We start from the raw sequence: 17120 nt of genomic DNA on the forward strand, positions 1-17120 counted from the left end.
AAAGCACTTCCCAAAGCCAAACTTGTGCCAAAAAAATAAAAGGTCATGGTCACCGGTGGTCTGCTGCTGGTCTGATCCCCTACAGCTTTCTGAATCCCGGCGAAACCATTACATCTGAGAAGTATGCTCGTCAAGTCAATGAGATGCACTGAAAACTGCAACGCCTGCAGCAGGCATTGGTCAACAGAAAGGGTCTAATTCTCCACAATACCCGACTGCATGTCGCACAACCAAAGCTTCAAAAGTTGGATGAATTGGACTATGAAGTTTTGCCTCATCTGCCATATTTACCTGACCTCTAGCCAACTGACTACCATTTCTTCAAGAATCTCGACTTTTTGCAGGGAAAATGCTTCTACAACCAGCAGGATGCAGAAAATGCTTTCCAAGAGTTTGTCAAATCCCAAAGCATGAATTTTTATGCTACAGGAATAAACAAACTTATTTCTTATTGGCAAAAATGTGTTTATTGTAATGGTACCTATTTTGATTAATAAAGATGTATTTTAGCCTAGTTACAATAATTTAAAAATCATGGTCCGAAACCACAATTACTTTTGCTCCAACCTACAACTTACTTTTATTACCTACATTCTCTCAGTGAATGCTCATGGCCTGTAATGAAGGTCCAGCCATTATCTCCATTTACACTTGAGGCAACTGAGGCACTCATCCAAGAAGAACTGGCTGGTAATGGTGGAGCAGGGGTAAGACCCAGGCTGTCTGGTTCTAGAACCTGGACTCTTTTTTATTATTTTTTTTCTCTTTTTTTTTTTTTTTTTTTTTTGATGGAGTTTCTCTCTTGTCCAGGCTGGGGTGCAATGGTGTGATCTCGGCTCATGGCAACCTCCACCTCCTGGGTTCAAGTGATTCTCCTGCCTCAGCTTCCCGAGTAGATGGGATTACAGATGTGTGCCACCACACCCGACTAATTTTGTATTTTTAGTAGAGACGGGGCTTCTCCATGTTGGTCAGGCTGGTCTCAAACTCCCCAACTCAGGTGATCCACCTGCCTCAGCCTCCCAAAGTGCTATGATTACAGGTGTGAGCCACTGCACCCGGCAAGCCTGGACTCTTATCCAACTCTTGGCAGAAACTGAGCCTGGAAAAGAAAGATGCAGGCATTTCTCTTTTTTAAAAAAGATATATCAGAAGTTCAATTTTTGTGGGGGATGATATAGTTTAGGATGCTGAATAAAAAGGCTGATGACAGGGTGGCATGGGACAAACCCCAGCCTCATTGCCCGGCATCCACTTGAGTCAAGTGGAGTAAGGCTGTGACAAGGAGGGAAGACAAAACTGCCATATCCACACCTGGTCAATAATCGGCCTGGTATTTCCAAAGGCCCACCCTCAGTGCAAAGCTGGCATCTGGCTCAACAACTGGGCTTCACCCCAACTTCCCAGCCCACTTCCACCCAAATGATTAGTGGAAGTGTTTTCACCAAATATTTGGAAATTTCCTAGCTTGTGAAAGCAACACAAACAAGTGTTGCCAGAGTGGATAGCAGCCTGGCAGCAAAGCTGGCACTCACAGAGGCAGCTGTCTGTCTGTCTGTCTGTTTCTAAAAGGCAAGCGTTTTCCTAGGACCACATTTGCCTAGGCAGATACCACTTTCCTCCAGCCAAAGGAGCCATCTGATGGGGTTCCTGAGGTCTCCTTGAAATAGGAATTTCGGCATCAGCCTCAGAGAGCACCCTGACAAGCCCATGATGGTCACTAGGTGGGTTCATGTTCACCTCAGTTGTCCATCTCTTTGTGGCACAAGTCCCAAACCCCTGAGTCAGCCACTGGAGGAGGCCACAGTGCTCCCCATCACATCACCTCCCCAGCCACTGCTTGCAGAAAAGACCTGCCACTCTCTGCCTGAGGCCATTCTCCTGACCCCAGAAGCATGTTTAGCTGGGTGAGGGTGAGCTGGAAGTGCTAGAGAATCAGTGCCCCATGAGCGCACGTCAACACAGGAAGGACAGACGGTTGGTGGATAAATGCCATGGCTTTCTTGCCCATTGGTTGGGTAGGTGACCAGGTGTTTTCTGCACTGGCTCCAGGAGTGCCCCAGAGTACTGAGCTCCAATTTCCCTCATTGATAACTCTCTTGATAACTCTCATTTATTGGTTACCTTCGCTTTCCCATTTCACTTCACCACTCTCCTATCAGCATTTACTGGGACCACCTCCCAGATAAACAACTTGCACTGGAATCCTTGTCCACCTAGACCAGGGCAAGCTGTTCTACCAGGCCACCACACATGAGTTACCCCAGCGGGGAGCTGCCCAGATCTTATTCAGAAATGCCCCTTCCAAAGATCAGCAATTATTGTCCTGTTTCCTGCTTATGGGTTCCTTACTTCAGGATTTTCAAACTTGAATTTCTCTTCAGTCCTTCTGCGAGACAACATACACCTTCATCCTGGAGATGGTTCTCCTCCAGGCTGGTGAGAACAAGAGAGAAAATCCAGTTGATATAACATTGATTATGGAAGATGATGTCAATAAAGATGAACTCACATGCCCCCCATATAGGAAATCCAACATCTGAAAACCCAAACTCATGGATAAAGAAAGAACAGATAAAGTACATTGTGGAGATTCTCAATTCTGGGGACATATTTGCAAGAGAATTCACTCCAAGGGCCCTCTATGTAATAAGTTCCCTCATCCCCCAGCTTCCCAAAATCCATCTTTCCTTTCTTCCTTATTAATGGAAATCTCATTTCATTTGGACAGCCATGCACTTGGTGAAAAAACTGTATTTCCTACTCTCCATTGCACCCAGGGCTGGTCAAACAACATACACGTGAGTTGGTCAAGTAACATACACATGGTTGATACATAAGGGGAAGTTGACAGGTGGGACTTCCAGGAATGCTTTTTAAAGGAGAGAAACGCAGATGGCTTTCCCTGGTATATAGACTGAATCCTGGAATACAGAAGTAGTGCTGCAAATGGAGCAGCCATCCTGTGATCATGAGGCAACCAACCATGTGAATGAAGTCACAGGCTAAGGATGATGGAACAGAAAGATAATGAGACAGAGCTGAGACCCCTCCTGGCCTCTTGTAGCCACTGTACAAACCCTACACTGCCTACTTCCGGCTGCCTATACAGGAAAAAATAAACCCTTTCTTTGTTTAAACCTCTATAGATGAAGATATTCTGTCACCTGCAGCTTAACATGTAATTAAACTAAATTTGGCCTAAGACTGCCTCCGTACTTTGAATTCCTATGTGGCAAACTGCAACCTAACAATATATCCTTGTAACAAACAGCTAAGTCTCAGTCAATCACAGCAGCCAGGCTTCAGTCAATCACAGCCTACCAGCTGATCAGACTATGTCCATATAAGGAAAATGCCTCATCACATCATGCCCAAATAAGGCAAGTGTCCAGCTGCAACCAATCAAGTTGTTTTGTACATCACTTCCTTTTCCTGTCTATAGATACTGCTTGCCCACCTTGCTAGGTGGAGCGCTCCCAGTTCTGAATGCTGCCCAATTCATAAATTGCTGTATGCTCAAATCAGCTCTGCTAAATTTAATTTGCCTGAAGTTTTTCTTTTAACAGTAATCATAACTGATGCTCTCACAATAAGGTTCTCCTCTACTAAGAAATTCCAAGTGGCAAAATCCAGTCAGGATAGAATCAATCATACTTTAGTAGAGCTAGTAAGCCCTGCAACAGCCAAGGTCCATCCACAAAATCTGTTTATGTCAATGCCCATATGTTGCAGTACCTTTCTGCTTCCTGGGAAAATCAAACATTCAGCATTTTATCTCCCTGACATAATCTGAAACTGCCCAGAACATGTCAGAAAACTATACTAGCGGCATCTAAAGGATGAGAAACTTAGAATCTGCTTCAGGTCAACAGTATAAGCATGATTCATGGTTCCTCTTTCAACTATCAAAACTCCATTACACCTTCCAAAGTGACCTATGACTTGAATACCCAGTACTCCTAGGAACTCAAATTCACTTGAAAATAACAAAACTTTATTATTAGTAGTAGTCACAGTACTAGTAGTAGTTGTAGCAGCAGCAGCAGCAGCAATAGTAGTAGCAACCCTGCCACTATTCTAATTTAACATTTATGGAGCACTTACAAATATGCCAGGCACTATATTAAGGTCTTCACAGGCACTACCTTATCTAATTCTTACAAAAATCCTCTATGGTTGGAAGTATTCTTACCCTCATTTTACAGACATGAAACTTGAGATTCTGAAATTGTTATTTAACTTGCCTAAGATCATGGCCTGCTTGATTCCAGAGTTTGTGCTCTTAACACTTATGCCATGTGGAGGCAGTCATCAAACCAGCAAACCAATATATTTTATTAAATTAAAAAATTAGCATGTACATACCAGGCTCTATAAGCTTCATACCACTCAGTACATATTAAGACAAACACAACCAATCAATCAGTCACTCACTCAATCATTGACCTTTGTCTGTCCACACAACTGCTCCTATGGATGAGGCCAGGGGATCAACAGAGATTGTGATCCACCTCCCCAGAGCAGAAAATCTCCCAAACTCACCAGAGTTCTTCTAGCATGACGTTCTTTGCCAGCATCAGTGCTAAGGCTTGGGCACCCACACTGCCAATGTTGTTCCCCACCAGGCTGGAGGTAACCATGGAACAAAAGCATGTCAGAGCAGGGAAGGATCTCAGAGATGAACTAACCTATGGAGGACAATATTCATGGTGCTCTCCTGGTCTGCTCCATTTCAGACATCACTAATAGATTGTGGTGCTCTCTTTCTCTCTCTTTTTTTTTTTTTTTTTTTTTTACCCTTTTTAGACATCACTAATGGATTGCAGTGCTCTTTCTTTAAACCTTTTTTTAGATATTACTAATTGATTGCAGTGCTCTTTTTGTTTTGTTTTTTTGCCTTTTTTAGACATCACTAATTGATTACAGTGCTCTTTAAGCCCAGGTGAAGCCTTAGAATTCTTCTTAATGTGGTACACTGGGCAGCCACTACCAATGGATTGGAATTGGTCCTTAAGATAAAATGTACCTGATCCAGCCCAATATCTTCAATTTACAGATACTCTATCAAAACCCTGAGAGGACAAGGGACATTTCCAAAGTCACCCAGAAAGACTCAAGTGTCCTGTCTTGAAATCCAACGGTGTTTTTTCCTTACTCCATTGCCTAACATTGTGGGGTAGAAATAAAGTTCAAAGACCTTCAAAATTGGCCCAAGTTCCTCCCTCTTTACCTGATCTCTCCAAGAAAACTGCAGGATAGACTCTGAAGCTTACCTGAGCCACCTCAAGCTCTGGTGATCACCCAAGGCTTCAGCCAGGGCCTGGGCCCCCTCGTCACCCACTCTGTTGCCCCAGAATCTGAAAAGGCCAAAAGAGTCAACAGACAGTGTCAGTGAGTACCTGATATGTGTTCTAGACATGAACTAACAGTCCTCCTTCCTCTGCAGTCCTAGCCAGAGGGGCAGGACCACTCAATCCCAGAGTGGCCTCCCTGGGGCTCCTGGTTCCAGCAAAGTGGACCTGTCTCTATCTTCTGGGTGGGATGGCCGAACTTAACCCAAGAGTTTTCAGTGGTTTTACATTACAGACTTAGAGAATAGTAGAGGCCTACCCAGCCCCAAACCCTTAAGGACAGGAACTCACTGACAAGAGTAATTTACAGTTGTGACATTTTTTCTGACACTTAGTTCAGCTTCCTGGTAACTGCCACCCACAAATCCTTAGCTACCCTCCAGTACCTGCCCATAACAAAGTCTAACGCTTCTTCTGCAAAGCTCTTTATCTCTTGCTTCTTCCTAACACCCTGCCACACCATCAGCTTCAACACCCTCAGCTTCTGGGCCATCCTCTTCTGACTCATTGTAGTTTGAAAACATCCCTTTCCAGGTGTAGAAGGCCCAACTCACACCTTCTGACTTATCAACTGTATTCTAGGGACCTACCCTGGACAGTTATGTGCACAAGTTAGCAAAGGATGGCTGAATTAGGATGTCTACTGCACTTTCATTCATTAGGTACATATTTATTGAACTCTGGCTATGTGCCAGCACTGCTCTGTGCCCCAGGGATATGACACTGGAATAACAAAAAACCTGAAAACAACTTAATAGTCATCAAAAGTGACCAGTTAAATAGATTATGTAACACTCTGCGGCTCTTTGAAAAATGAAGTCAGGCTGAGCAAGGCAGCTCACATGTGCAATTCCAACACTTTGGGAGGCAAGGAAGGAGGATCACTTGAGCCCAGGAGTTTGAGACCAGCCTGGGCAACCTAGTGAGACCCCGCCTCTACAAAATATGAAAATATTGGCCAGGCATGGTGGCGTGTGCCTATAGTCCCAGCTATTCAGGAGACTGAGGTAGGAAGATCACTTGAGCTCAGGAGTTCAAGGCTACAATGAGCTATGATTGCAACCACAGCACTCCAGCCTGGGTGACAGAGCGAGACCCTGTCTGTAAATATTAATAAAATAAATAAATAGGTAATTAAGTAAAGAGGTCATAATGACCTAAAAAAATTCCCATAATATATTGTGAAGAAAAAAAAAAAAAGAGCAAGTTACAGAACACTTTGTATCATATGACAGCGTTTGGGGGTTTTAGCACAATGCCTGGCCCAGACAGGTACCCTAATAAATACGTGTTGAAAGAGGTAAATACCCCCGATGTGGCAGACGTGACCTCAAGCAGAAGAGAGTTCAGTGGGGCTGTGGCCTCCTTTGTTCTAGACTCTGTTGCTACTAAAGCAGTGTGGAAAAGATGTTGATTTCTAGAGCAACATAGTCCCATTTGTGGCTCAAACTGAGCTTGAGGGCTGGGTGCAGTGGCTCACACCTGTAATCCCAGCACTTTGGGAGGCCAAGGTGGGTGGATCACCTGAGGTCAGGAGTTCAGGACCAGCCCGGCCAACATGGCGAAACCCTGTCTGTACTAAAAATACAAAAATTAGCCGGGCGTGGTGGTGGGCGCCTGTAATCCCAGCTACTTGAGAAGTTGAGGCATGTGAATCGCTTGAATCAGGGAGGTGGAGGTTGCAGTGAGCCGAGATAGCACCACCGCACTCCAGCCTGGGCGAGTGAGAGTACGTCTCAAAAAACAAAACAAAACAAAACAAAAAACTGAGCTTGGGAGTAACTTGCCTCCCTGTGAAACGGGCTGGAACACTTAGGCCCTAAGGTTATTTTCTCTTCCTACAGTCCCAGGTTCTAAAACTCCCAGTTCTTGTCAAATGGACCCCACTTTACACTAGGGCATGACAGGATAGGAGAGCGGCTGCTGGGAACAGCACAGGTGCAAGCCTGGGTGCCTAGCAAACAGAGGAAGCCCACCCTGGGGCTGCAGTTTGGGGTACACCCCTCCCTGGCAGGCCCTAGCATGGTCCTACAGGGAGCAAGAGCTCCAAAGGACCTTGCACAGCCCCCTCTTATCCTGGGTGCCTTCCTGTCCTTCCCCATTTCCTTCTCTTTCTTAGGTCAGGGATCCTCACCCCTGGATGTCCATCCCCTGGGAAGCTTTTTAAAACTCCTGATACCTAAGCCCTGCACCTAGATATTTGCATTTCATCAGTCTGGGGTGGGGGGCCTGGCAATAGTGTTTAGAAGCTCCCAAGTGGTTTTAATATGCAGCCAAAATACAGCCCTAGCGCCCCTAGAGGCCCAGAGGGCTTCCTGCCACCAGCTCATGGGCACTGCCCTCCCCTAGCGCCAACATCCCAAACTTCCTGTTTGTCAGGCCTAGACCAAGTGTGAAGGTAGCAGTCAAGGGCCGCCCACTCTTTCCCTGGCTTGCCCCACCCCCCTCGCCACACTGGAGCTGGGCTGCCTCTGGGGCCTCCTGGCTGAAGAGTTTCATCTACCCCTAAATCCTCAAAAGTCCCAAGCCCCTCCATGCAGGTCTCTCTTTCTGGAATCCAACCTACCCCAGGAACTGCAAGGAGGCATTTCCTCGGAGGCCCTCGGCCAGCACTCGGGCTCCCGCAGCGGTGATGTTGTTATTCCCCAGCCTGGAAGGGAAGATAGAGGAGGCTGAGAGAACACAGCAGCAGCCAGAAGAGGCAGGCCATCTGTGCCCTGGCCAGGGAAACACAGGAAGAAAGCATTGAGGACCTGCCCAGGAGGCAGCAGCCACAGCAGGTGCCCTTGCCGCTAGGTCCAGTTTACTCAGCGGCTCCCACAACTTGGTTTTCCCCCAGCAAAGGGAAAGAGGCAGTGGGATGCTGTTTTGCACAGCAGTGTGACAAGTCCTGGCAGGAGCCACAGTAGGCAGCTGTCCTGGGAGGTGGTCTCCCTGGGACAGCAAGGATGACTCAGGGTCACACCTTTCCCTCCGGCCTCAGCCACCATCGATACAGATTCCATCGTGCCCTCTGCAGCCTTCCCAGATCTGCTGTTGCTACAGGTAGGCTTTACCTGTTGCACAAGAGCCCTGGGCAGGTCCAGGTGGGTGGGAGAGAGGGGTGGGGCCTGCTGAGCCTTCCAGGAAGGAAGGAGAGAGGAAGGGCCAAGGCTAGGGATGGGGGAAGATCCCAGCAAGGAAGAGTCCTGCTGCAACCAAATCCAGACACCTCGGAGAGCTTCGGAGAAGCCCCAGAGCTCTCACCTGCAACTCCAGGCTTCCTGGGATAACTATACGTCTTCATTCTTTTAAGGAACTTCAAGCCACTCAGCTTACAGCAATCCTATAAGGCAGATATTACTGTAGCCTTGGAGAAGGGGTGTGGCAGCTAGGAGAACTCGCCTTTCAGGTCTCCAGCCTCAGCTCCCTGGAGGTAGCCAAGGGCCCCAGCTACTGTGCTCCAAAATCTAACATCCAGGTGTCTGCACTTGCCAGCCCCTGCCTGAGACATCAGGCTCCCCTGCCGGGTGAATTTGGTTCAAGAACTCCTCATCAGCCTTGCCAAGATGTCTTAGGACTGCACTGAAGTCCGAGGTGCCCCGTCTCAACCTTCCTTCCTTCCCTCTCTCCTTCACTCAGGGACACATCCCCCAGCCTCCCCCAGCTCCCTTCCCCACTTCCCCTCTTAGGACTTTTCCCCAATAAATGTGTGGCACATCGAATCCCTGCTTGGAGGACCGGACTCACATAAGGAGAAGCAAGCTGAGTTCTTGTGTAATTTACCCATCATCTTTCAGCCACTCGCTTACTATATAAAGCCCCTGCCAGACGGTGTAGCCCTTCATGTGGATTAACTGGCTTGCTCATCACTACAACCTGTGAGGTAGCCATGGTTATTACCCCCATTCTACAGAAGGGGAAATAGAGGCACACAGATATTGGGCTGACCTGAGGTCATGCAGCTAATGAGGTTCAAACCTCGGGCAGTCTGGCTCCAGAGCCTGTGCTCTCAATTACAATGATATACGGTAGTCCCCGCCCCCTGCTTATCCGCAGCTTCGCCTTCTATGGTTTCAGTTATCTGAATTCAACTGCAGTCCAAAAATATTAAATGGAAAATTCTAGAGAAAAACAATTCATACATTTAAAATTGCATGCTATTCTGATCACACGCCATCCGGCTCCATCCCACCCAGGACGTGAATCAGTCCCCCGGCCGGGGCATCCACGCTCTATACGCTCCCATTTGGTAGTCATCAAGATCATCTGCTCCTGACATCCAGCCGCCGACCTCATCGTTGCTCAAAGATTCAGGATCTCTGGGAGCAGATGATTCTCCTCCTGACGTGTGGTCAGGTCAACAGCAGCCCAGCGCTACAGCACAGTGCTGCGTGCGTCATCCACTTCACTTCCTCCCATCACAGAGGCATTTTACCACCACACATCTTCCCAAGAAGAAGGGTGAGTACAGTACAAGAAGATATTTTGAGGGAGATGGAGAAAGTCCATATTCATATAGTTTTTATTATAGTATATTGTTATAATTGTTCCATTTTATTATGAGTTGCTATTACTCTCTTACTGTGTCTAATTTATAAACTACACTTTATCACAGGTGTGTAGGTACAGGAAAAAGCATGGTATGTGTAGGGCTTGGTATTCTCCATGGTTTCAGGCATCCACTGGGGTCTTAGAATGTCTCTCCTGCACATAACAGAGGACTATTGTGTTGGCCACAAACTCAGCCTCCATTTCTGAAACTAGCACCCTTCTCAGGGATGGGCCAGCCAGGTCTGGCCACAGCCTATTTCAGGCTTGTGAGTCTGAGGGAGCAGGCAGTGGTAGCAGGACTGAGTCCTTTGTACAAATTGGCACCTGTGGTTCTGATCTCAGTAGCCCTCGCCGAGGCTGAGCTATGTGGCCAGCCATTTTAAGATGGCAGCTCCCATCCACAAACCCAGCCCAAGAGGTAAAAGAATAGATGGAGGCAATTCTTTACTTTGTCTTCTTTTACTGCCTCACAAATCACAGGAGGCAAGAATATCTGAGAGAGAGGGAAAGACAGAGAAGCCAGGCCAACCCAGCGGCCAGCTAAAGGGGCGATTTAATGGCATCAGGCAGGAGAGAGAGACTCCAGTTGAAACTGGGAAACACTGGAGCAGCAGAAATGCAGACCCAGATGGACTGCAAACCTTGCATGCTCTGAGTGGTGAAAGGACCTCCTGGGAGTGTTGCAGCAACTGGCTGCCACAGCTGGGGTGGCAACTAACTGTGTATGCCTCCTCCACCGGGACAAGCTCAACATGCATCGTGGAACTCAGTAACCCCAGAAAACTGTGACACTCTTAGACACAGAAAAAGAAAGGGGCCTAGAAAAGCTTTTTTGCCCTAAGGGCCAAAGGTCAAAAGACAGGAAGTCCTCAGCAGGGCTAGTCCAGAGTTTACTGGGGAGATCACAGCATTAGATAACCCCTGCTTAAAATGAGACGCTGTCCCTGCATTCAATCAGGAGGTCAGGAGCCAGCGTGGGCAGCGCCAGGCCAAGACCAGATCAGACTGACTCAGGTATGGGGCAAAAAATAGTTTCCAGGGAATAAGGAAAACCTGGGCTCACCTCAATGCCAAGAAGTTCTGCCTGCATGCAAGGAGCTTAGCCATGGAGTGTGCACAGCCGTCAGTCAATTTGTTGTTGAATAGACTGTTCAGTTCCAGAAGAGAGGAGACACAGAAGCAAAGCACAATGGACAGTGAGCACCAAATCCCAGGGTTCCCCTTCCCCTCTGGGCAGGAATCACCGGCACCCCTCCGCATCATGAAAACAGCCCCTGCTCCAGCCCATCACTCACAGCTTCCCAGGCTGCATGACCTGGGGTGAGACTAGGGGACTTGGGGCCCATTGTCTACAGCCCAGGCTGACTTACGCTAACTTCTGCAATTGCTCGCAGTGAAGAGCACATTCAATGAGCTTGCAGATGCCTCGGTCTGAGATATTGTTATCGCGCAAACTAAAGAGACAAAATAAATACATTTGAAAATGGAGCCAGTAAGACAAGAAAAGAATCTACAAACCCCCCAAAGACTTTCATTCATCCCTGATGACATCCCCAGTGACACCACTCCAACAAGCTAGTCCCTGCTGAGCAAGCCCTATCTGCCACTTCTCTTGGGACACCACTCCCAAAACTCACCTGATCACAACATCATCTGAAAGCTTCCCTAAAATACAGATTCTCAGGCCCGTACCCTGGAGCTGGCAATCAACTATCTGCGGGGTGGGGCCCAGGAATCTGTATATTTTAACAACTGTGCACATGATTCTTTATCTTCAGGCAAACTTGTGAGGCCTTGACTGAATGGTTAACAGCTCAGGCTCTGGAGTGCCTCAGCTGGATATTGGGATCGTGATCAGCCACTTACTAGTTATTTGCTGGTCTCTTCATCTATAAAAGAGGGAACAATAGTATTATCAGTCTCACCAGGCTGTGCACATAAAGCCTTGTGAGCACCTAGCACACGGTAAAAGTCACCTAGAACCATGATCGCTAGCACTGGTCACTATCCTTAGCACTTTCCAGTAATAACATTATTTCCTCCTCACAACAAGCCAGTGAAGTGGGTACCATTATTATGTGCATTCGTGAGAAAGAAACTGAGGCACAGACAAGCGAAGTGACTTTGCCAAGGTTGTACGGCATATAAAGGCTTTGAGCCTAGGCAGCTTGGCTCCAAACCCCGCTCTTAACCATGACATTGTGCAGCTTCTCCCTTAGGGTCTCTTATGGCCACTTCTCTAGTGCAGGGATTTTTCAGACTGCAGGGTGCAGGTCATGCAAACCATTTTGAAGGCCCTGAGCAGCATTTCTAAAATGGAAATAGAACAGAACAGAAGAGAGCAGAGTGCCTCAGAGTTCATAAAGCAAAGTCATTTCGTAAAGCTTTGGTTCCATGTTTACACGGTGGTTCTCTCTCTCTCTCTCTCTCTCTCTCTCTCTCTCTCTCTCTCTCTCTCTCTCTCTCTCTCTCTTTCTCTCTCTCTCAATCACTGTGGGTCACATTCAAAAAACTTTTAAAGTCATCACTCTAGAGTCTGAGAGAGCCAGAGTCTAAAGAAACCTATATAGGGGCACTGTGTATATAGGGTTTCCTAGAGGCTGAGGATTTCAGTTGGCATGGAAACACTTCAAGTGGGAGAGAGGCAGGTTGGCACTGTGGGAGAGGAGCCTGTGCCCTCCCCCTTCCTCCCTTCCTCTCTCTCTCTCTTTCTCTCTCAATCTCTCTGTCTTTCTCTCTCTCTCTCTCTCTCTCTCTCTCTCTCTCTCAATCTGTCTCTCTCTCTCCCTCTCTATCTCTCTCTCTCTCTCCCTCTCTCTCTATCTCTCTCTCTCTCTCTCTCTCAATCGCTCTGTCTTTCTCTCTCTCTCTCTCTATCTCTCTCTCTCTCTCTCTCTCACACACACACACACACACACACACACACATACAATGCACTCACAGCAACCTCATGGTTGCTTCCCCTCCCCTACGGCCTTGGCAATTTTAGTGTGTGTAAGGTGAAGAGCAGTAAAACTCGCTCAAGGACAGTAATTGCTAATGGAAAACCAAGCTGGCTGCTGCAGACCGGTAGTTCTCTCAGAGTGAGACCACTTGTATCAGAATCCTCAGGGGTGTTTGTGAAAAATATAGATGCCCTGGGCCCCACCGCAAACCTACTGAATGGGAATCACTAGAGGCAGGCCCAGGAATCTGCATTTCCACAAACGCCTTTACACACCACAGTCTGAGCACCAGGAGCTAGAACCAGGCCACGCTCACCTTTCTCTGAACATACAGACAGACCTACAGGTTTCCCAGAGCCCTTCTGCACACCCTGGGAATCATGGGGACATCCTTCATCAAGGATGGAAGATCCATTCAAGAATTCCAGAGATGGACTGGCCTATGAGGATCATACAGACCAGTGATGCCTGGCCTCTTAGGGTAAAAACTATGAGTCTACTACCCAGGAAAATGCACATTCTTATTTCTATCAGGGAAATTGCTCCAACAGACAGGTTTCCAAATTCCCACTCAAAGTATCAGGATCCTCCCTCCTAGGGAAATACAGTTTGGTGCTGGCTGTCTTCCACTTGCCTGGCCAGATCCACTCTCCCCCTTCTCTACCCATCTCTGGCTCCTGGGAGGCTGATGCCTGGGGACGACTCCAGCAGGCAGCCCACTCGGTCTCCCTGATGGGTCCAGTCAGTGGAAGGCACTGGCCAGGGGCAAGAGTCGGGGTGGGGAGTTAGGGCCAAGTGGTATTCTTCCAGGTTGCAGAAGCTCAGGCAGCCCTCTCCATACCTTCCCCCCAGCTAATTAGTCTCCCTCCCCTTCCCCCTTCAAGTCTACCCTCCCCCAGCTGTTATTAACCCCAGGCCCCTGCACCAACCCTCTCGCTCTTCCTAACTCCTGCCCATGGCTTGTAAACAATCTCTTTATTAAACTCTCCTCAGATCACCCATTTTAAGTGTATCATCTGTTTCCTCCAAGACCATGATGGGTATAATCATATTTATATTCATTGCATCGCTATATATGTTATGTATTATGTTGTTATTATGCTTTAAGCTTATGACCATGGTCCTTATGTCAGGGTTAACAAAAGTCACTGCACAGTTTCTAGTGAATATCCATGTGTTCGGCCCATAGTGAAAAATAAATCTTGTTGCTTTGCCCCAGAGAAGATGTATACCATCCTAATACTCTCAAGAAGAGGTTTGTCCCATGCTTAGGGTCAATTAAGGTCATCCAGGTGTAGCCTAAAGACCCTGGAGGCTGGGAATCGATTTTAACTTTAATCTAGAACTTCTGCTTTCCCATAGGTTCTAAATAGAAGCAGGGCGTCCCCTTTCAAGCTGGAAGGATGTTGGGGAATCTGTGGCATGCTGATCCCCAGGCCTAGGCACACCCTCTGCCCTTACCTGCCCTCAAGATGTGGAAAGAGGCCACTGAGTTCAGAGGCACCGATTCTCCAAAGGGCAAAACCTCATATCTTTGGCTGGGGCTCTAAGCAATGCGGGTAGTGCTGAAATCCTGTTTGGACACTGTGCTACCTCAGGAATCCAAGAGTGGCTCCTCTTCCATTGTTGAAAGTGGCCAGGCAAATGGAAGACAGCCACTGTTGAAATCCTGCAGCCACCTTCTATTTCTTGGGCCCTGAAATTCCCATCTGATTGGGATGTTAAAGTCTCTGATGGGGCACTAGTCACCTCTGATTTGGTGACACATGGTACACAAAACTTTCTGCATGTGACCTCAAGGTTTTCAGGGAGCCTCTGAAGTGTATCCAGAGACTGGTGGGGGGCAGGAAACCTGCAATCAGGAATATGTGATTTGTGAACCTCAGCTCTGCCATTTCCTGTGTGACCCTGGACAAGTTACTTCACTTCTCTGAGCCTCAAGTCAAGGATATTGGAGATAATAACAGTCCTGCCTACAGCCCAGGGTAGTTGTAGAGATTAGATGAGGTCATTCCAGAAAGTGTAGCACCAGACCCAGCACATAGGCCAGTCAATAAAGTATGGTTGTCATCACCACATACTGAAATTAAGACCCAGAAGGGAAGGGATCTGGACAGGGTTGCAAAGAAGGGTGGCAAAGGTGAAGCTGGGCCCAGATTTCTAGATCCCAGCTTGGTGCTCCCACACTTAGTCTTGATGATGCTTCCCCATGCCTGAATAGCAATGCCCAGTAACACTCACTACAGAGCCTTGCAGACACCAAGGCAAGGCAGCAGCTGCTCCACGCCAATGTCACCCACAGAGTTGTAGTCCAGCTGCAGAGCCACAGGCTGCCGGAGGTGCCGCAGCACAAAGGCCAGGGCAGCACACTCGGCGGGGCCCACACTGCAAAATGTCAACTTGAGGTGCCCGACGTTCAGGCCACGTGCAGCCTTCCGCGCCAGCCTCTCCTCCTGCATCTCGTACAGGCTCCGGATAAGCCAGATGAACCCGGGCATGGCGTGCATGCTCTTGGCCTCACCCGGCGCAGCTGGCGGGATGGAGTGGAAGTGCTTGCGGAGGCTGCGGGCCAGACACCAGCGGGCACAGGCCTGGCGCCTGAGCAGCGCCTTCTCGGATGCCTGGCACTCGGCCAGCAGGTCCCAGTGCTCCCGGGACAACAGCCCCGCCAGGAAGGCTGCCGTGATCTGAAGGTTGTGCGGCTCGATCTTCTGCAGCAAAGCTGCCACGCTGCCGTCCTTTCCCTCTGCGCCCTGGATGCACAGCGTGGGCAGGAGCCTGGCCATCGGTGAGTTGCCTGGCCTGCCACAATTGAAGAGGTGTCTGAGCAAAGCTGGTGACACATCAGCACTGAATGCCAGGTAGAATGCGGCAAAGAAGCACTGGAAAGTGATGTGCAGGAATTCCAGGGGCGCCATACTCCCTGGCATGATCCCTTTGGCACGTACCAGGAAGCCAAGAGAAATGTCATCAGGGCTGACCTGTGCCGCCTGGAGCTGCTGGGCTGAGAACACGTAGCAGCACATGCCCAGGCCCCACAGAGCTAGTCTGCCCAGGTGCAGAAGGGTAGGGAGACGGCCCCGAAGAAGACTGGGTCCCAGACCCTGGGAGGCTGAGTCTGGGGAGGTGGCATGCAGCAGAAAATGCTGCAGGATCAGCAGGTACATATCTGTAGTGGTCTTTGGGGACACCCCCTCCTGCAGCAACAGTTCCTGGTGGCATTTGGACACCATCCACGAGAAGACGGGCAGGTGGCACAAACCGTGCAGGGCTGAGGTCGCTTGGAGCAGGCGGATGAGGCGGTCCGCCACCCCTGGCTCACGATGGCGCTTCCTCAAGTACAGCTCGATGCCCTGTTCAGAGAAGCCCTTGAGGTTGAACTCGGTGCGGATGTACTTCCTGAGGAATGCCGACACAGCGGCCGGACGGCTGGTCACCACCTTGCGGGCATTCTTCAGCAGGTTGCCCTGCAGAAGGTTGAAGAGCAGGGTCTGGACAGAGGTGGGGTCGGTGGGGGAGCAGTGACGTTCACGATCCGTGAACCTGAACTTGAACTCGTCAAAGCCATCAAAGGTTAACAGGACACGGTCAGGGTGGTCAAGGAGGAACTGGAAGATGTCCTCTTGATCAACATCAGGCCAACAGCAGTGCTCAAAGAGTAGCGTCCGCACGGAGAGTGGTTTTGCCACGCACTGCAGCTGCCGGCAGCTGAATGGGAAGACAAAGAGAAATTCCTGGAAGTCTCGCCCTGCAGCCCACAGCAAGTGGAGCCGCTGCAGGAGCGTGCTCTTGCCGCTGCCTGCCTCACCCACCACCAGCACAGTGTCTGCATCATCGTTGAGGTGGCTGGGGGTGCTGAAGAGCTCCTCCAGGCCCAGGGTGGCCGGGCTTTTCTGCGGGGGTCCAGGCATGCCCACGTCTGCCCAGACCTCCAGGCCATTCTCTGTGTATATGTCCTCCAGACAGAGCGTCTCTGCCCCATCATAGGTACTGAGGAAGCGAGCCTGAGCAGACACCGTGGTCCTCAGCTTGGCCATGTACTTCCTGCATGTGGCAGCTGGAAGGCAGAAGAAGGGGCAGATTAAGGTGGCACCATGGTGAAGAGGGGACCTAATCAGACAGTGGGCTGCTGTGGGGGAAGCTGACATAACTGAAGGGATAGGACTGCCAGCAAGCGCCTATCCTGGCTCCTCCATTCACAAGCTGTGGACTTTGAGGACAATCAAGGAAACTTCCTAACCATCAGTTTCCACCTCTGTAAGGTGGGAGAAATGTTGATCTCTACCTT

At 49.0% G+C, this 17120-nt stretch overlaps 1 protein-coding gene across 8 annotated transcripts in view; it reads right to left on the minus strand.

Annotated features, from left to right (window-relative positions):
• Window positions 1-17120, minus strand: part of NOD2 (nucleotide binding oligomerization domain containing 2) — a 39386-nt gene that overhangs the window by 5133 nt on the left and 17133 nt on the right. For 4 of the 8 annotated variants that reach the window (XM_010376381.2, XM_030925433.1, XM_030925428.1 and 1 more), the window contains exons 4-10: window positions 15074-16889; window positions 11258-11341; window positions 10951-11034; window positions 7921-8004; window positions 5277-5360; window positions 4546-4629; window positions 2353-2436 (exon numbers count right to left, since the gene is read on the minus strand). In XM_010376381.2, the coding sequence (XP_010374683.1) occupies window positions 2353-2436; window positions 4546-4629; window positions 5277-5360; window positions 7921-8004; window positions 10951-11034; window positions 11258-11341; window positions 15074-16889 (2320 nt within the window). Of the gene's footprint in view, window positions 1-2352; window positions 2437-4545; window positions 4630-5276; window positions 5361-7920; window positions 8005-8196; window positions 8680-10950; window positions 11035-11257; window positions 11342-11753; window positions 11777-15073; window positions 16890-17120 lie in introns of those variants that run through there. The other 4 variants (XR_004055482.1, XR_004055483.1, XM_030925431.1 and 1 more) reach the window with 4 other exon arrangements.

The sequence above is a fragment of the Rhinopithecus roxellana genome, chromosome 20 (assembly GCF_007565055.1).
Source record: "Rhinopithecus roxellana isolate Shanxi Qingling chromosome 20, ASM756505v1, whole genome shotgun sequence".
Taxonomy (NCBI): domain Eukaryota; kingdom Metazoa; phylum Chordata; class Mammalia; order Primates; family Cercopithecidae; genus Rhinopithecus; species Rhinopithecus roxellana.